This window comes from Diprion similis, chromosome 12, assembly GCF_021155765.1.
Source record: "Diprion similis isolate iyDipSimi1 chromosome 12, iyDipSimi1.1, whole genome shotgun sequence".
NCBI lineage: Eukaryota > Metazoa > Arthropoda > Insecta > Hymenoptera > Diprionidae > Diprion > Diprion similis.
This window is the reverse complement of record NC_060116.1, coordinates 2,893,702-2,911,661: the sequence shown is the minus strand read 5'-3', so window position 1 is coordinate 2,911,661 and position 17,960 is coordinate 2,893,702. Positions and strand designations below refer to the sequence as shown.

Below are 17,960 nucleotides of genomic sequence, written 5' to 3'. Positions count from 1 at the left end.
AAACCCTGCAATCAGCCGCGTTTCGCATCGTAAAATTTTACACCGGACTGTACGCGGGCCACATCCTTAAGAGCTGCATCGGAGTATCCGGAGGGGAGTAAAAGAGGAGAAGCTGGCAGGCCACGTGGTGCTTCGGGTCTCGATGGTGGGGGAATCAGGGTTCCCCTCCGGCTCAACCGGCAGTTGATAGTTGATACGCGACCCGCGCGTGCAGTGGTCGAGTCTTTACATCAGTCTGGCACGTTGGTACCGTAAAAACGAAAACGACGCGCCTCCGTGCCGCTGCAAGCGGGTGAATAATAGCGTAACCATCCAATACAACCAAGTGCGGAAAGTGCGTTTGTTCCCACCTTGTGAATCGTGCTGTGCGACGCGGTGTTGCGATGCCGTTGTATTCTCCGATGGTTTTGTGAACCGTAATCGGTGGTGCGCACTGTGCAGTTTGTGTCGAGCCATGCTCTGACCAGTGATCCACGTCGTCGGTTAACCTGTGTATGTGTGTGTGTGTGTGTGTGCGTGCGTGCGTGCGTGCTTCGAAAGCCAGCGCAAGTCGTTCGTCACACGCGCCTTTTACTGTGCGATATTGGGCCTGTGAGTGCGTATAATTATAATTATAAGAAAGGAGAAGCCGCTTTCCCTCGAGACAACGGAGTCCGATCGATCGGAGGATGTATCCAAGCGCCGGGATCAACGCGGCAGCTGCCCGTCATCCGGTGAGGATTTTATCATTAGCTTGTGTTTCTATTTTTAGACAAAAAGTAAACGTCTTCTTTCGGAAATATTTTAAACGTTTGAAAAACTCGAAATATCTCTACCAACGTTTTGTTGGCAAAATTATTCGACGCGCGTTATTTAATTAATCATCGTCCGCCGGAAGAGAGAAACGGGTTATTAGATTACTATTTTCGTCGCGACCGCGTTATTCGTCATAGTCGTCACATGCCGCGTTACACAGTTGACACAACTGCTGCCGTCGCGTCGCACGAAATGGACGCCGTCGCGTTGATCGACCGCTTCTAAAGTTTGTGCAACCTGTACAAATATTATCGCTCTCTCTCTCTCTCCTTCTCCTCTCCCTTCTTCTCCTCATCATTATACGTCTGCTACCGCGGTATTATAATTGTCCTATTTATCATCCAAACGTAAATTCGTATATATGTGTATATTATATTAAATACATCTATGTTTACCGCGTATACTATTATTAATTCGTTATAACGTTCGTTCGTATTTTTGAACCACCGGTTGATTGGTACTAACAAGAATATCATCTTTCATCGCGATCGTCACGTCCTAATCGATGCTCGACATATTAAAGCATTGAATCATCGCTTCATGATTTCATTTGACGCTGCGGCTTTCCGGCGGCAGTGGTTTCGTTCTAATTTTTTTTTCACAGTCTTCTATCTTCTCACGCAACGATAAACGTCGGAGATTCGATGTAATACGGTTTATATATTCATTTTAAAATTTGATTTCGGCTACTTTTAACGGCAGAAAATTACGCAGATGATGTAACGGGAGTTTGGAACTCAAGGGTCGGATGATTTTGTAATAGAAAAAACAGTACAATGATCAGGGTATTCGGAATAAACGGAAAATTGGATCCGAGATAGGAATTTCGTGTTTTATTAAAAGACTTGCAAAACTTCTCTAAGATACCGAAATTCTCAGCAGTTTAACCGAAACGAAACGGAGCGACGGTACAAAGAAGAAGCGTAAAAACTCACCGTTGCAATTTTTAACACGGATATAAGAACATCTTTTAACCACAGAGTTTCAACACCAGTCATGGCTGTACGATTCAATTGGAAGCAATTTCGAATATATACGTATTTGTTGTTTGTAATATGCATACAAACTATATCTATAGACGACAGCAAACTGTGAAACGCGTGAACAATAATTCGTCTCGATAACTCGAGCTCTTTTTTTGCTGTTTCTATTATTTTCTTTTTTTACACGCTTGAAGGACGCGTACATACCTTGTACCTACCGTTGTCGTTTACTTACGGTCGTTAGATACTTTTGCCAAAAATGTCAGCCTTGAATACCTGCTCGATTCTCCGTTCTAGTGATCGTTATCGATTCGTTCGGTAAAAAACAAAAACAATTCAATCTTTGAACAGCGATCGAACCGTTACACAGTTGGTTTTATATATATATATATATATATCTTCTGTTTTCGGCTGGTTTGGAATTGCCAAATTGCAGTTGTCCCTGTTACATTATAAACAAATGATTCGATTGAACAATAATTACGTTAACGTTACAAAATCCAATATCAATCGTCGAGGTGTAATATCCTCGACCTCGTGCCCACGTACTATTCCAGCTACAGACGTAATTTCGGTAGCAAATTATACCGTCACATACACGGTGTTTTACAAGTTGTAGAACCGCGCCGTCGTCGTCGACGATGAATGAGCAAAGACGAAAGAAGATGATGGTGCGCTGGAGAAACTGCCTGCTGCACGTCGGACGGACATGCTCTACATATCTTCTCTAGAAAGTAAAAGCCTTATAAACCACGTTCTATGCACACGTGCTGCGAGGATGTTTGAACAGTTAACAGCCCTCGTACCTCACCGTCGAGCAATGGTGTCGCCGTACAAAGAGGGATGGTGCAACCAAACACCCTTCGCCCCCTTCGCCCCCTTCTACACGACCCTCGTACCGGCGTATAGCTGCTCTAGGTGTCGGTGCCTGCGAGGGTGCGTCGCTCGAGTTCTCAGTCAGCGAGCCAACGATAGATAGATAGTTAGATAGATAGATAGATAGAAGCGTCATGAATTGTGACGGGGTAGTCGGCTGGTCGGTTTGGTTTCCCTCTAGGGGGGGATTTTCACTCCTGGAACCCGGGCTGTTGTCGGATCACGAAGGGAGGACAGGGGGGGACCGACAAAGCGACGACCCCTTATCCCCGAAACGACACTTTTATGAGAGCCGATGGCTTTCGGTAAATTGCCTGTATTTACGGTGCGTGTGTATATATGTACGCGTGTGCCTGTGTATTATGTATGTACTATATAGTGTACACACCGAGCTGGGTATCCATTAGAGGGATTCTCTGCAGTCTGTTTCCGTTCATATCCGCCAACCGACAATATTCCACGCGCACACTTTTCCACCTCCATCCATCCATTCATCTAGGCGCTGCGTGTGTGCATGTGTGCACGCGTATCGTCGAACTTGCGTCAAAAGTCGAGGAGACAGAGGGGATGACGATGGCGCGAAATGACCCGCGGCCTCGTAAACTAATTGAAAGACAATTCCCGCATGTCTGTATTGTATTATATATATATATGATACATTGTGCTTTTGTATAGCTGGTATTACATACACGCGCACACACACCGCGTACTGCATATTGTGTATTCATTCGATGAAAGTTTACTCAATATATATAACCAACTCCATCGTTATCCCCCCTGATTCGGTGATATGACTGAGGCTGGTATATGTATGTATATAAATAATGGTTATTGCAATCGTTTTCAATTGTGTGCGCCGAATATAACGGTTGAATGTATTGTAGCTTATAATATGAAATATTGCAATCTTCCGATTGATTTCCGTTATATTTATGTTTACGGTATTTAATGTCGAATCTAAACTCACTTCGACGCACGTATAATGATACACATATTCGTCTATTTTATACTTCTCGTGCGAAAAATATAAAACTTTTCATACATATATATATAGGTATGTAGGTACTGCATATTGTACTTATATAAATAATTGTGAAAATTTACAATTTTAGTAACGGTCAAGGTTTCCGAAAATCTTTTATCAGCAACAATTAACGCTCGTTGAGTACGTAATCAAATTAATAAAATATGGGTCCCCTGCACAAACGCAACATCCGGAAAACCCGTAGTAAGTATGTATTCTACACGCAGTTCTTGAAGGGAAAATCCGAAGGAGACTTCCACTTTCAAGTGGCGGAACCTGTACCTTCCATGGAAGGAAAGGAGACGAGAGATTCGGTGGGTCGAGCGCTGCGAGGAATCGGTGAAAAGGTGCGATCGAAGTGCAGCTGCTGTTCCTGCGTATTGCCCTTCGAGGAAGGTGGAACAAAGGGCCCCTAGGTACCCCGACCCCTGGCATCGGGGGTCTTCGTTCCCCGTCCCCCAGGACCTCGTCGGGCTATTATGTCGGGCGCAGGACTCTCGACCCTGGCAGAGCTGCAGCGGAGGTGGGTTTGCATGTACCTACCCGGATCGTGTTCGAGTCGTATTATATTTGGGGAGGAGGAGGGTGGAAGGGCGAGAACGTCCCCGGGGGACTGAAGAGGGCTTCGGTGCCGATAATATAATCATGACACCATCCCCCAGGACAGCTAGCGCCTACCTACGTGACACTGCATTATATAAATATATATATATATATATATATGTATGTATACGTACACACGCACACAAAACCTAATCTTGATGAGAAGGGTGGATCGACCAGGAAGAGGAGGAGGTGGTGGTGGCTCTTTTTTTTTTTAGAGACATTCAAAAGTCCACGGAGAGCACATTCCAACGACGATTACGGGGTTGAGGGAATTAACAACGTCGGTTCAGCCGTTTTAAATCGTTCTTATTCTAAACACCGATAACTATCTTTCTCTCTGTTATTTTTTGTCCGATAGTTGGCTGGAGTAAAGTGAAAATGGAAAGGATTGGGAATGATTGGTTATGAAGAGATTCGTAGATGACATTTTTTTCACTGGTTGGATCGGAAAGCTTGAAATTTTTCAATTTATTAGGCATGGATGATAGAAGTTTGTTTATTATAATAATGGTCTTTGTAAGTTTTGTCAAAGAATCTGTAATACCAATAAATTTTATGTGGTGTAAAAAAAAAATTATATGAAAGTTCGTTGGATAGGATATTTAAAAAAATACACGAGGCTGAAGTCCGAAAATCTAGATTTTGTAAAATACTTTGATACTTTTATAGAATTATGAGGAAAAAAGTGAACGACATTTTTCTATTACGTTTAAATGAATCTCTGGGTTTTTTTTGTTTTTTACAGTTTTTCATTTTACCGAAATTATTCTCACTCGCATAAAATTGATTAGATATATCGTTTCTGATAGATGAGAAAACATACCTATTACGTGCATGTATAAATCTATACGTGAGGTATAACAGAGAATACCAAGATCGAGATGAACTGGATAAAGTCTCGGCAAATCCCAGAGAAAGAGCAAATCCCTTCGGGTCTGTTTTCCGGTCCCTTCCATCCTTCGGGCTCCCGCAGCTATTCCCCTTAAATCGAACGATTTGTGTGCTTCGTCGTAATTTTCTTCTCTCAGCTTGGGCTAGAGATCCCCCTCAGCGGTAATCCAATTCCGAGAATATTTTTCAGCAGGGTACATACATACATAATACACATGTATAATATCAAGGAGGGCCAAAAAAAAAAAAAAAATTTCTCCTTAGTTACCGTGAAAATATCGTTCAAGATGATGAAAAACAAAATTCTGTAAAAGTTCGAGCTCTTAATATTAATATTGCAATTTTTGATTTCCCATTGAAACACACGGGTAGTATTTTTTTTTTTTTTTTTTATTTTTATTCGGAAGTTTATTGCGTTCTAAGGAATAACCGATTTGTAGAAATCAATACATATTCTTGTAGGAAATTGCACGATCTACAAAAAAGGTCTGATATGATTTTTCGCTAAGTCGACTCGTTTAAAAGTTATTCAAGGTTAAATTTCAATTTCATCACGAAATAATGGCTCAAAAACATAAAACATCATATTTTTCGTGAAAGTTCATCAAGTGTTCTTTGGTAAAACATCAAAATTTTGACGAAATACTAATAATCGTAAGTAAAATCGATAAGGATCGATAATCGATTTTTTCACGGTGAGTAAGGAAAAAAAGGTTTTTTTTTTAGAGAAAGAGAGAGAGAGAGAGTGAGCGAGTGAGTGAGTGAGTGAGTGCTGTGCGGGAAAGCTTATTTCTGCACACGACGCGAGCCATTAACCAATTTACCCGTAATGAGCATAAATCTCATTCTTCTGGCGCTACACACAACTTGACCCACCCAAAGGCCGCACCGCAGCGCAGCAGCTTAGCCCTCGAGCCAATCTGAAAGCCCCTCTTTTCCGATCCCTCGTACCCCATTAGCCGAAGTTACATTCTTCAGCGTGGCAACAGCAGCGGTAGCAGCAGCTTCACGCACACACACACACACACACACAATTCTCGCACCTTAATGTATTATACCTGCAGAAAATAAAGGGAGATGATGCTTACATATATATATATTGATATTTTCATCCACTTTTACTTCTCTCTATCGTCCTCGTATTATACGGTGTAAATGTATTTTACCTTCTACATTGTACGTAGTTGGGTATCCTATGTCGAAAATGTAGGCAGATCAAATTCCGGCTGCAAATTGATTCTGGGCAATCGATAAGGATCGGCTTTCGATCATCGGGCTGGAAGTGAAAATGATTTGGCCCTGTTCAAGAATCATTAATGCTGTAGTGGTTTTTGGGAACTGGATTAACCTGGACCTCGTATAGACTGCATAAGTCCTTGAGATATTATTGTCCCTTTTCAATTAATAAATTATTATACTTATTACTCATAAATCTATTGCTCAACGTGTCTGCAAGAATGCTAAATAATAATTAAATTTATTTACAATTAGAAAATTATATTACTTTTAGCCATTTTTCATTCGTAAAATAATTTCAAGAAGAGAATGTTTTAGTTCAATTATTATTGATCGCTTGATAAATTAACGGGAATGAGTAATTTTATGGAAATTCGATTTACGTGCTTAGGACCAGTTGGCGAGGCGAAAAACTTATTCCCTTTTTCAGTCCAATCACAATACCTTACAAACAATAACGTTCTTGCGATCTTTTTTTAGCCTCAAGGAATATACATTTTTTTTTGTTTCTTTTCAGTTATGGCAAGATGCTATGGTGATATAAATAGCTAAAATTTTTGAAAAAAATTGTGTCCGTAAAATTTCTGTAACAACATCGAGGTGGCAAATTCTCCAAAGTATCCGGGAATGAAAAAGTCTTAGATTATCTTCCAATATTTCATCTCTTACCGCAAAACAAGAAAAAAAAAAAGTGCACAAAATTCTTAGCTCTTGATCCTGATAATGGGGATTACCATTGACGTAAGAAAAAAATCGGAACTCGAATTAAAACCTGAAAAATTCGATCCACGATTCACGCGGTAGCCACCAAAAAGGCTCTTCTTTCAGATGCATCGAAAATTCTCAAAATCTGTAAGACTAAACGAAGATTATTTGACCGGCTTCTTAAATACGCCTCTATCCTAAGTGAACAAGCGGTCTCGAGGCGTAACTGCAGCAGGATATGCAACGTGGTACAAAGCAGGATTTTGCACGGGAGAGCACGTGGATGCGAATGTGTGCGTTTGTTTACTTTTTTGTGTATGTGTGTGTGTGTGTGTGTGTGTGTGTGTGTGCGTAGATTATGTACACCGTTCGCAATAATGAGGGGTTTGCACAGACCGAGCACCGACGTTCTTCAAACACCGAGAGCGAGGACAAACAGACCTACGAACGGACAGATAAACATCTCCCTCCCCCCTCCGCCGCTTAACCATGCATGTGTGCAATACTGTAATACGTATGATATATATATATTATATATATATAGTAAAGCACGCAACGGTTGTACGTATGCACGTGTGTGAGTCACGAATGAAGTTCTATCTACCCCTGGCTGTCACTCTCCCTCTCGCCACCCCGGACCCTCGGCGTTGCCCTCGTTCAACAAGCACCATAAGCGATATGGTGGCTAATATTTGCCAGGCTAAGCCACCAAATACAATACAGTTCTGTTTATTCGTCCCAGAGGCTCTCAACGCCGCCGATATTGTCGAGAGTTTGAATTTTCTTCAGTTATTACATACAGAAAAGACCTGAGTTTCTATTTATTTTTATGAATATTTACACGTATTCTCTAGATCCTTGTAATTAAACGGGGTGAAATGTTTTTTGATTTTTGTTGGTTTTAAGACAGATGTCGGAACAAACCGAGATTTTAGTAAAATAAATAATTATTTACTCCGCGCGCATCGCGAGTTTTCTAAGCCAACTTGAACTTGTGATTTTTTTGTTTGTTTTTATTGTTATATCCGTCCTAGGTACGTATGCATTTAAACAAAATTTACGTGAAGGGGATATCATGATTAATTTACTCGAATTGAATTGGTTTTATATATGTATACGTACGTGCATTTGAAGCCGAAAAGCTCTCGCGTCAGATTACCTACGCGAAATCTGAGATAACACATGGGTGATTACCAAAGCAAATTTTGGCAGTGACTAATTTTGTTGGATATACATTTAGAAAGTGGTCAGTGTGTACACTGATAAAGAAAACTGTCACTGACTTGATTGAATGGGCGTTTATTTCCTCAGGTCCTACGACATATTTAAGTGATTCGTATAAAACGTAAATATTCGTTCAACTAAATATTGTCTCAAGTTTGTATTTTGTTAGTTGTATTAATTGAAATACTCGCACGTTGGACTAACGATGAGTAGTTTCGTCATGATCACTATTCTGAAGAATATTATATGTATATATATATTTTTTTTTCTAATTTTTTTTCTCCCTACGGTGTAATTTTATAGACCAAAAAAAAACAAGTTGCCGAAAGTTGCAGTTCAAAATTTGAATTTTGAAAGGTCGCTAATAATTTTTTTTCAATTTTTTGGTGCATTTCTTTAGATTTTTTCGAGCGACCTTTTAATATTCATATTAAAATTTCACAAATTTTTTTTCTTTAATTTAGTAAGAAAGAATCGATAACAATACACCACGACATGAATTAAAAATCAAACAAAATACTAAAAGTATAATTTTTTTAATTTAATTCTTTGACGAGTTTTGACATTTTAAAAAATTTGGAGCGGCGTCTTAAAATTTTTTTTTGAGCTGTCCTTTGGAGTGGGCTCTTAAAACATCAAAAACTAACATTTTGTCACACGAGACTCTCAAAAAAAAAAAAAAAAAGTCGGTTTTTTTGCGCCACCCTAATATATATATATAAAAAAAAATGTTAGTGGGTACTTTCAAAGAGTCACTAATATACTACAAATTCTGACTAATCGCAATGAAATACCATGAAATCAAACGGAGCTATGTTAATTAAAATTAAAAAAATCATGAATTACATGTTATTCAAATGGGAAATCTACATCGATCGAGAGGAACCTCTTAAAATTAAGATTAAGGGCTCAAATTTTCAGGGAATTTATTTTTCGATAAAAGGAACAAAATTTTGATGTGTCCGCGAAAAAAAAAAAATTTCGTTTCAAATGAAGCACCCTAATATATATACATATAATATGCGTATTAATTCCTGTCACACGTATTCTGCAGATGCTGACGTTACTTCCGGTGTCAGATTATTTGCTGCGATTGTGCTCAATTCACTCGCTGATAATACGTGTACGTGTTAATATATTTTACACGTATGCGACTGAGGTTAGGTTCGCATAAAGCTCCGTAGAGACCTGCAGACTGATCTCTACGAAATGATAACGATCTGCTGCGTTGCCTGTCTGTAATATCTTCTCGGTATCGTCAGCCGTTCCATTTTCCAACTTAACAGATTACGTCTCGGCTATATTGTCGTTTCTATTGTTTAGGTGTTTAGGTGAGCTTCTACAGACGAGGGAGGATTGACGATAGCTACTTTTGTTACCCACACGTATCTTGTTATTATTTTATCCTCTATTTAGCTCACTTTGCTTGATTAGGATCGAGCAGGTGATTGTATATATATATATATATATATATATATCTACAACGTTTATAGTTTTCCTTTTCATATTTTGATTTTTATTTCCTTTAAACTTTAATGAGTCGCTAAAAATTTATTACGTTATTAAATCTTGGCTAAAGTATGTGGGAAAAAATGAAATTTCAGTCGAGGGTTTCGAGATGGATGAAAAATCAATAATTCTATAGAAATTTATTAGAATTTTTCCTTCCTTTAATCTTCCTTGAATAAACTTCTTAAACAGGTTGGAATGCACTATGTATATTATTGTTATCTCGATTATTCAAATATCTGTTTAAGTTGGTATACATAATTACAATTGAGGAAGCATATAAACTTCCATTTTATTTTTCTTTTTCTTTATTTTATAATATAATATAGTTATTCTTTTTGTACATATAACTTATGATTTTGTCCGGATTTTTTCACAACGCTTTATCGCAACTGCGGATAACCGTCGAGGCTTGTGTGCGTATATAACGTTAATTGATTGGCGACCGTGGATTATTATGAAATCTGAGTGCAAAGAAATATTGTTTAACGCGGTATTTAGATAAGACAATACAATGTACGAAAAGGGGGTCGCTTTCGATATCCCCGATACCGTTATGCTGGTGTCGAGATATATACGTTATAACCACACAGTCAACAATGGCAAAGCCGCGGTTTTGAACTGCGTATTTAGATATATGCATATACCGTTAACATTTCCATGTCTCTTATTATTATCATGTAATTTTTATTTCAAAGGCGGTATAATGAGTAATGTTTATAACGGGGCTCATATAGATACTTATAATATTATAATTACTGGTGTATGATTTTTTGATCGATACAAGCTTGATCGAAAGTGGAATTTTTTTCCTTTTTACGAGTTCTGACAATAATAAATAAAAAATAACTTATTAATCAGGAAATATTTAGCCGTCCCGTTACTTTTCTGACACCCTGTATGTGTACAGAGTGAGTATTTAATGGTCAAACGATTTAACGCGCATGCGCGAAAGTTCTAAGTCAAAAGCAGTTGTTTTGTCAGGATGACCAACATTTTTGAGGTTATGTCTCGGGTTACGAAGATCGCGACGATTTGTCATCTGAACTTGTGACGGTTGGTCATTCTGACGAAACAACTGCTTTTGCTCTAGAATTTTAGCGCATGCGCGTTAGACCGTTCGACCGTTAGCTACTCACTCTGTATACGTTTCAATATATATATATATATATGCTAGTTTTTTGTTAAGTTTTCAAACATTGCGTCACCGTACTAATTACATTTTCCGTTCACGGAGGATTTCTATGTCAAATATTTAAGTTGTCACTCTCTTCCCGACGATGACGATGCGCTTATTCTCGTCGATAATCCTACATTGCGTTTTACGCTTTAAATGAATTTCGTCATTTATCCCTCTTTAATAATCGTCTTCCGTGCACTGTACTTGTTTACCTATAAGTATATAGATTTAACTGCAATCATGCATCTACTAGCGACGATACATATCTTAAATTTTTTGCTCAGCAATCCGGTTATCTATTTTATACGTCTCGTATAGTATTTTATTAATGGTGTGTCTGTGTGTCTGTGTGTTAGGACCAGAATAGACCCGATTTGAAAATCTTTTGATCGACGTGTTTGTATATGTACACATATGTATGTATAACAGTTGACGAGTTATAAAAGTTCGTAAAACGTTTGCCGTTCTTATCTATTTTCACATACGATAAAACGATAAAACAATTTTATTTTTATCACTAGCCCCTCTGTAATATAAACGTGAATATAAGGCGATAACGTCGTTCTATAAGAGGATGGGAAAAGCCCTTTCAAAACAAAGCTATCTATCATTCATACGTTCGTATCATTCTACAGTTTATGAATACGAATGAGCTTATGAAGAGCAACCGGTCAAAAGCTGATGTCGACATAATTAACTCAATTAAGTTGAATTCAATTTAAACAATTAAGTTTTTTATTTGCATGTACAAGGTGAGAAGAAAATAAAGTGAATTCACTATTTTTAAACATTGCATTACTTTTTACAGTATCAATCTAGGCGAAATATCTAAATCATTTCGTTCGCAAGTTTGCTGAGACGTAATATCGTTTTTGTATTCTTATGATTAATTAATTAAAGTCACTCTTTCCGTAAAAATATTTTAATCAAATTGCGAAAATATCACTATTTGAATAAAATTTGAGTGATTTTTAGAATTGGAACAACAATATAAAAAACCGCGGACCATGTCCAAAACTGTGTGGGTCAGACCCTGGTGGAATTGACGTGGAATCCTCCATACGTATAATAACGCGAATCGAAGCAGCGATCGGTGCAACTTCGAGCCACTGACCGCTGACCGCTGACCACTGACCACTAACCACATACACCGAGTACCCACCGCCATGGTTGGAGGTATGTGTCTACCTACGTGCATTTATAAAGCGGCAGTGGTTAGAGGATGGCGGCATACGTCGTCTGCCGTGGTCGGCACAATCCGGATTGGCGAGAATATAGAAGCGAATTACGTTGTACTATACATTTATCTATATAGGTACCGGGGAATTCCTTTCTGATCCTGAGAGGAAAGGAGAAGGGGAAACCTTTTAACTTTCATGCAGATCATGATGTAAAAGTATGTACAGGGTGGGCTGAAAAAAAAAAAAAAAAAAAAAAACTGGATGGATTTAGAACGTGAATAAAATTCGAAGGAGTCAATTGATTTTTTTAAAAACTATTCTTAGCTCGATATTAGAAGATTTAAAACTTTCGCGCGTTCGAAAATTAGAATAATGTTTATTTCTTGCTGAAATACACGCTTTTGAAATATCGATTTTGAGCATTTTTCTGGGAGGATGAATAAAATTAATATCAAAGATTGTTTAAAGTTGTGGATGTTTTCTGTAATTCATCAGTGAAATGAAAAACATCGGCAGTTCGATACTACAAATTCTAAATAAAAATCTGAAATCCTTATCTTGTGGTACTACTCGAAATTATCATTCAAAACCGCTTGAAATCGTTACTATCAGAGATTTGAAATCTTTTATCACACATTACGAATTCTCATTGTAGATAGAGCATCGAATCTGATCTTAAAATCTCGACTGCTCAAAAGTATCAAGTTATTTATAAGAGATTCATTAGATATCACACGTGAAATCGTCAAAAGTTACTTACATGAGCCAGTGAGTGCAAATATTCTAAAGTTCTAAACTTCGATTTTTTTTTAATGAAAGTAAAGTAAATTTAGTCAGCCCAAATTCTTATTCAGCCCAACTAGTATTATACGTTTAATAACCTTTTCTTTTCAAAACCAATTTTATCAGTATACGATATTTGCCCTGTCATTTCATGCGACGTACTCTATTTTGGTTCTTTATTAAAGTACACCACCGCTAAAGAACGGAAAACAATGCGAGGATGCATAATGCGGCCGCTGCGCGCCTTAATACAACTATAATTAGTAACATTGAACATATACCTTTGTGGACGTGAAAGAAATAAGCAAAGAACCTTTTGCTCCTCCGCTTCAAACCGAACGGGACGATGTATATTTTTCATATTATCGAGGCTTTTCCACCAGAGCTGCTAAACACCTGTACCTACGTATTAGCCACGTGTTTGCGTTTCAATTATCGAACTCACAAGGCATGCGCGTCTTTTGTACGACATTGTATGTATCCACACATCCAGTATACCTACCTTTGTCAATACATGACTCTGTATATAGCTGTTCAGCGTTTATAACCGGCCCTCTCGCACCCATTCTCCGACTCCATGTGAGTACAAAAGTGTTCGTATCGTCATACCGAGAGCGGAAAACAGTGAAACTTATTCTTAGTAGATGGAAGCAAAGTCAGACCGCGCATGCGTCAGCTTTGGCGGATTTTTGTACAGGATTACCACTCCAAGTTTCAGCTGTAGCGCTAAGGCAGGTTACGAAGATTATTTGTAGCGATGCGAGAAGGTGAGGAAAACTTTTATTGGTCAACTAACCGATGAGTGGTGACTTTCAAGAGTCATCGTAACGACGTAATTTCAATTCGACACTTGACGTAGGAGAGTTTTATATCTCATACTCCGTTTCGAGTAGGTTGGCAACCCTTTCTTGCCGACAGAGATCTGTTATTTTACGCATGCGCGCAGTCAGTCATTCGGATTGATAAGATCCACCGTTTTCTCTGGGGATACTTTAATACTTGTAATATGTACAGGAAAACCTTACGAGAATTTTGTGAAGGTGAGCAGAAAGAGGAAAAAAAGAAATGTGTGTTTATGCTCACAGTTATACAACTCATCACAGTGATTTGGAAAGTAAGGTTTTTGTGAGGTCGATGTTGCAAAAGAATTGCATTTCCTGCTTATGTTAGATCAGCTTGTCTGATGTCTTGTTTGTGAGCACGTGTCACGGGATTTGGAATTTGAAAGAATCAGCCCGGGTGGTGGTGGTGATTTTGTTTTTCTTTTTCTCAGTTATTTCATCGCGAGCGCAAGAGAATTTGCTTTTCAAAAAGGAGATTCGTTTTATTAAAAATGGCTTAGGGCTGCTTTAAACTTTTTCTCTATTGATACTCGGTTTCAATTTTTGACATTGATTACATGAATAATTATGTATGTATAAAAAAAGAGAAAAGAAAACGGATGTGTTGATCAAATATTAACACACGAATATTTTTCTAAGTTAAAATAAAATCAAATTTTATTAGGCTGGCCCTAATGAGAGAGTTTACGACTTTTTTCTTTGATTCCTGGAAAATTGCTTACTCTCTGGTACTGTTTTGCAGTAGGAACAACTTTAGGAATAAATTTCGAAGAATCTCTTTTCTTCTTTTTTCTTATGAACTTTATTAGAGAGATTTATAGTTCAGATGAATTTAGTGCCACGATTAGACACCGTCCTTAGTGGATATTGGTTAAATTTAAATTCAGACGGCCTCAGTGCAAATCGAGTGAACAACATTTAACACTATTTACTGAAACAAATCGCTCAGTGATTCAACCGCGAATGTCAACAAAAGCTTACGGTCGGTAGGTAGAAGATTAACTTTCATTCCGAGTAGCTTGCCATCAATTCACACTGTACGAAGCGAATCGACGTGTTATTCACAAGCCCATCGTTGTTGTTATGCTTTCTGGTTGGCCAAAGTGATAAGTAGCTTCTGTACAATGTTTCTTACAATTAGTCAGTCGTTGGGACGAGAGGAACTGTTTATTCCTCTTAGATGCCTTTACGTGCTATGTTGCTGCCATACCGCAGCAGATTTTCAAAAATTACTAATTTGAACGAATATATCCAAAAAACTTCATGTAGGGGTGATTCGATTCGCCGACTGATCTTTCAAAATCCGATTTCATATTTGTAATCGTCGACTCCAAAATCCCCTGGACAGTGCTTGTTCTCCGGATTCGAGCGAATTTGAATTTTTTTTCCGCCATATTGGATCCGCCATCTTGAATTTTTAAAATCCGACTTCGGATTCGTAATTAGCAACTACAAAAACTTGTAATTTATGTTAATTTATGTTTGTGTCTGAAATGAATTAATCCTTCAATTTTCATGATATTATTCAATCAATATGCTTCTAACAATAATAATTTACATTATATCGCAATAATTACTCTCGAGTATTGATATCCTATTTGTATACCATCAGAAATAGCAGAAAGGTACAAAGAAATATGTTGAAAAGTTTTCTAAATATTCAAGAAAAAAAGTGGATATACATATATAAAATATCTGGCAAGAATACTTACCACCATGATTCATAGGGTTAATCTGTAGAATTTCAAACATCGAATCGGTGTCCCGTGGGCGGGTAGAGAGACACGGCAAACTGCCAAGTTGCCATTCGTATTCAACCGAGTCAGTGGCTGCATCTTGTCGTTTAACCGAGAAGACCTCGCTCTCTTATCCTCTCCTATCCTCTCCTCTCCTCTCCTCTCCTCTCCTTACGAGTGCACGTAATTCGAACAAAAAGGGGTGACAAATTTATTCGAGAAATATGATCCCGCGGGTATCCTTCCTTGCCTTCTTGTTTGATATTATACATATATAACCGGAAGACATGTTACAAATTCTTCAATATTTCGAGGCAGTGGAAAAGCTACGTATGATATGTAGATTATGTACAATAAGCTGGGACGATAATTCAAAGGAACAGATCTGGAGATCGTAAATTTCTTGAGATGTTGACATTTTATGATACACCGACCAACGGTTCGTTAAGATGATAAATGGAAATTGATGGCAGTAGGTGAAATCTGAATCTCGCGATTTTCTGTCATTTTAAACGCCCACGAGCGACTGTCCGAACCGTTTCTTTTCAGAGTCAATTCATCTTAATTCATGCACGTTTTTTTCGGCATGCGTTATGTACGAGAATGTGCTAAGGAAGGAAACAGACTTACAATTAAACAAAGCTTCGACCGAGTAGCAGTAAGTTAATTCAGGCATAGAAGCCTTTGTTTGAAATACTTATCACTTTGCGCTTCTCACTTTCCAACGCCAAACCGTATTCAAGCTAGATTAAAACACCTCTATGTACATATGGTTGGAGATTCTCTTCTTGACAGATCCTTGTTTCTCCAGAAAATCTTCAGAATAATAGACGAAAACACAGACAATATATAATAAAGTGCTTATAAAGATGCGTTGTACACCTCGAAAACGTGGGGATGCAAAACTCCTATACCGCTCAAGCGATCAGAGTGAAACTTGGGCAGTTAATGCGTTATTTTGGCAAAAAGTGGAGCGTCTGTTCATTTTTTTTAAATTTTGAAAAAAATTCTACAGATTGGATACCACCCACAGAAATTGGCCAAATCTTTACAGCTGCACTGAATGGATCGAATTATCCGGTATGACGCCACTCGGCGATGATAAAACTCACATTTTGAGCCCAATCCCATGAGATTTGATGGTGAAATGACGGAATGACAGCTGATCTGGTTTTCGATTACGAAGAACCCCGAAATCTCATTTTGGCGACATTTGTTACCGATCGTTCATGCATGCCGATAATTTTTTACCGACGTTACTCGCATATAATACCGGCATGCGCGTAATGTCGGTAACAAATGTCGCCAAAATGAGATTTCGGTGTTCTCCGTAATCGAAAACCAGATCAGCTGCCATTTCGTCATTTCACCATCAAATCTCATGGGACCGGGCTCAAAATGTGTGTTTCATCACCGCCGAGTGGCATCATACCGGTTAGTTCGATCCATTCAGTGCAACTGTGAAAATTTGTCCGATCTCTGCGGGTGGCAACTAATTTGTAAAATTTTTTTTCCAAATTTTGAAAAAGTAAAAAGACGCTCCACATTTTGCCAAAATAAGTCATCAATTGCCCAAGTTTCACTCTGATCGCTTGAGCGGTATAGGAGTTTTGCATCTCCGCGTTTTTGAGGTGTACAACGCGTCTTTATGAGCACCTTAACCGTAAGGTAGTCAACACAGGACGCTTAGAACGCTATTGCAAAATTGTTCCACGGCTTTAATACCACATGCTCTCGCATGTGCAGCCCATTAAACTCTGCAGGTCCGCCGTGATGCTGGGTAATGACTGGGGCTCGCGTATCTCGGTGCACCGTAGGGTATGACACCTATAGTTTTGGCTCCATAGCGTGTAATCCTGGTGGACACTGTGAACATGTAATTAACACCTGTTTCCACCGTCGCGCTCGTGCAGGCGCTTGAGTCGGAGGGTTATGGTTTACAGGTTCCGCACTTTCACCGTAGTCGGTGCAACGTGCTGTGCCAGTTTCGATCCTCATCGTGTATTAATACTCAGCTGTACCTAAAACTACCGTACTGAATTAATTACTGGGTGCAGAGCAACACCTTGAGCAGCCGTAGCTAATTCTTCCTCTCCAACAGCAGCTGTGGTTGGTTGTTGCTATAATATGCTGAAATGTATGTGCAGCTGCAGCCAAGCTGAGCATAGAATATACATATATCTACACAACGAAACGTGACGAAGTTCCTGCTGTTTAATAGCGCAATTTACACCTTTTCCATTCGCTTACACAACTCTTTGATGCACACTGTGCTGAGGCAAGTTTTAGAACAAGATAGTATTCTATGGTTTTTTGGGATCAACGAGACGAGAAGAATCATGGATTGCATTTTTGTTTCGCATGAATTGTTCAAATATATATTACTGTG

General features: G+C 38.6%; 1 protein-coding gene across 4 annotated transcripts in view; it reads left to right on the top strand.

The window, feature by feature from the left end:
• Nucleotides 1–566: 566 nt before the first annotated feature.
• The window catches only part of LOC124413087 (protein groucho-like), a 57,246-nt gene continuing 39,852 nt past the window's right edge, over nt 567–17,960 (top strand). For 2 of the 4 annotated variants that reach the window (XM_046893441.1, XM_046893442.1), the window contains exon 1: nt 567–713. In XM_046893441.1, the coding sequence (XP_046749397.1) occupies nt 669–713 (45 nt within the window). In that variant the 5' untranslated portion in view covers nt 567–668. The remainder of the gene's footprint in view (nt 714–17,960) is intronic. The other 2 variants (XM_046893439.1, XM_046893440.1) reach the window with 1 other exon arrangement.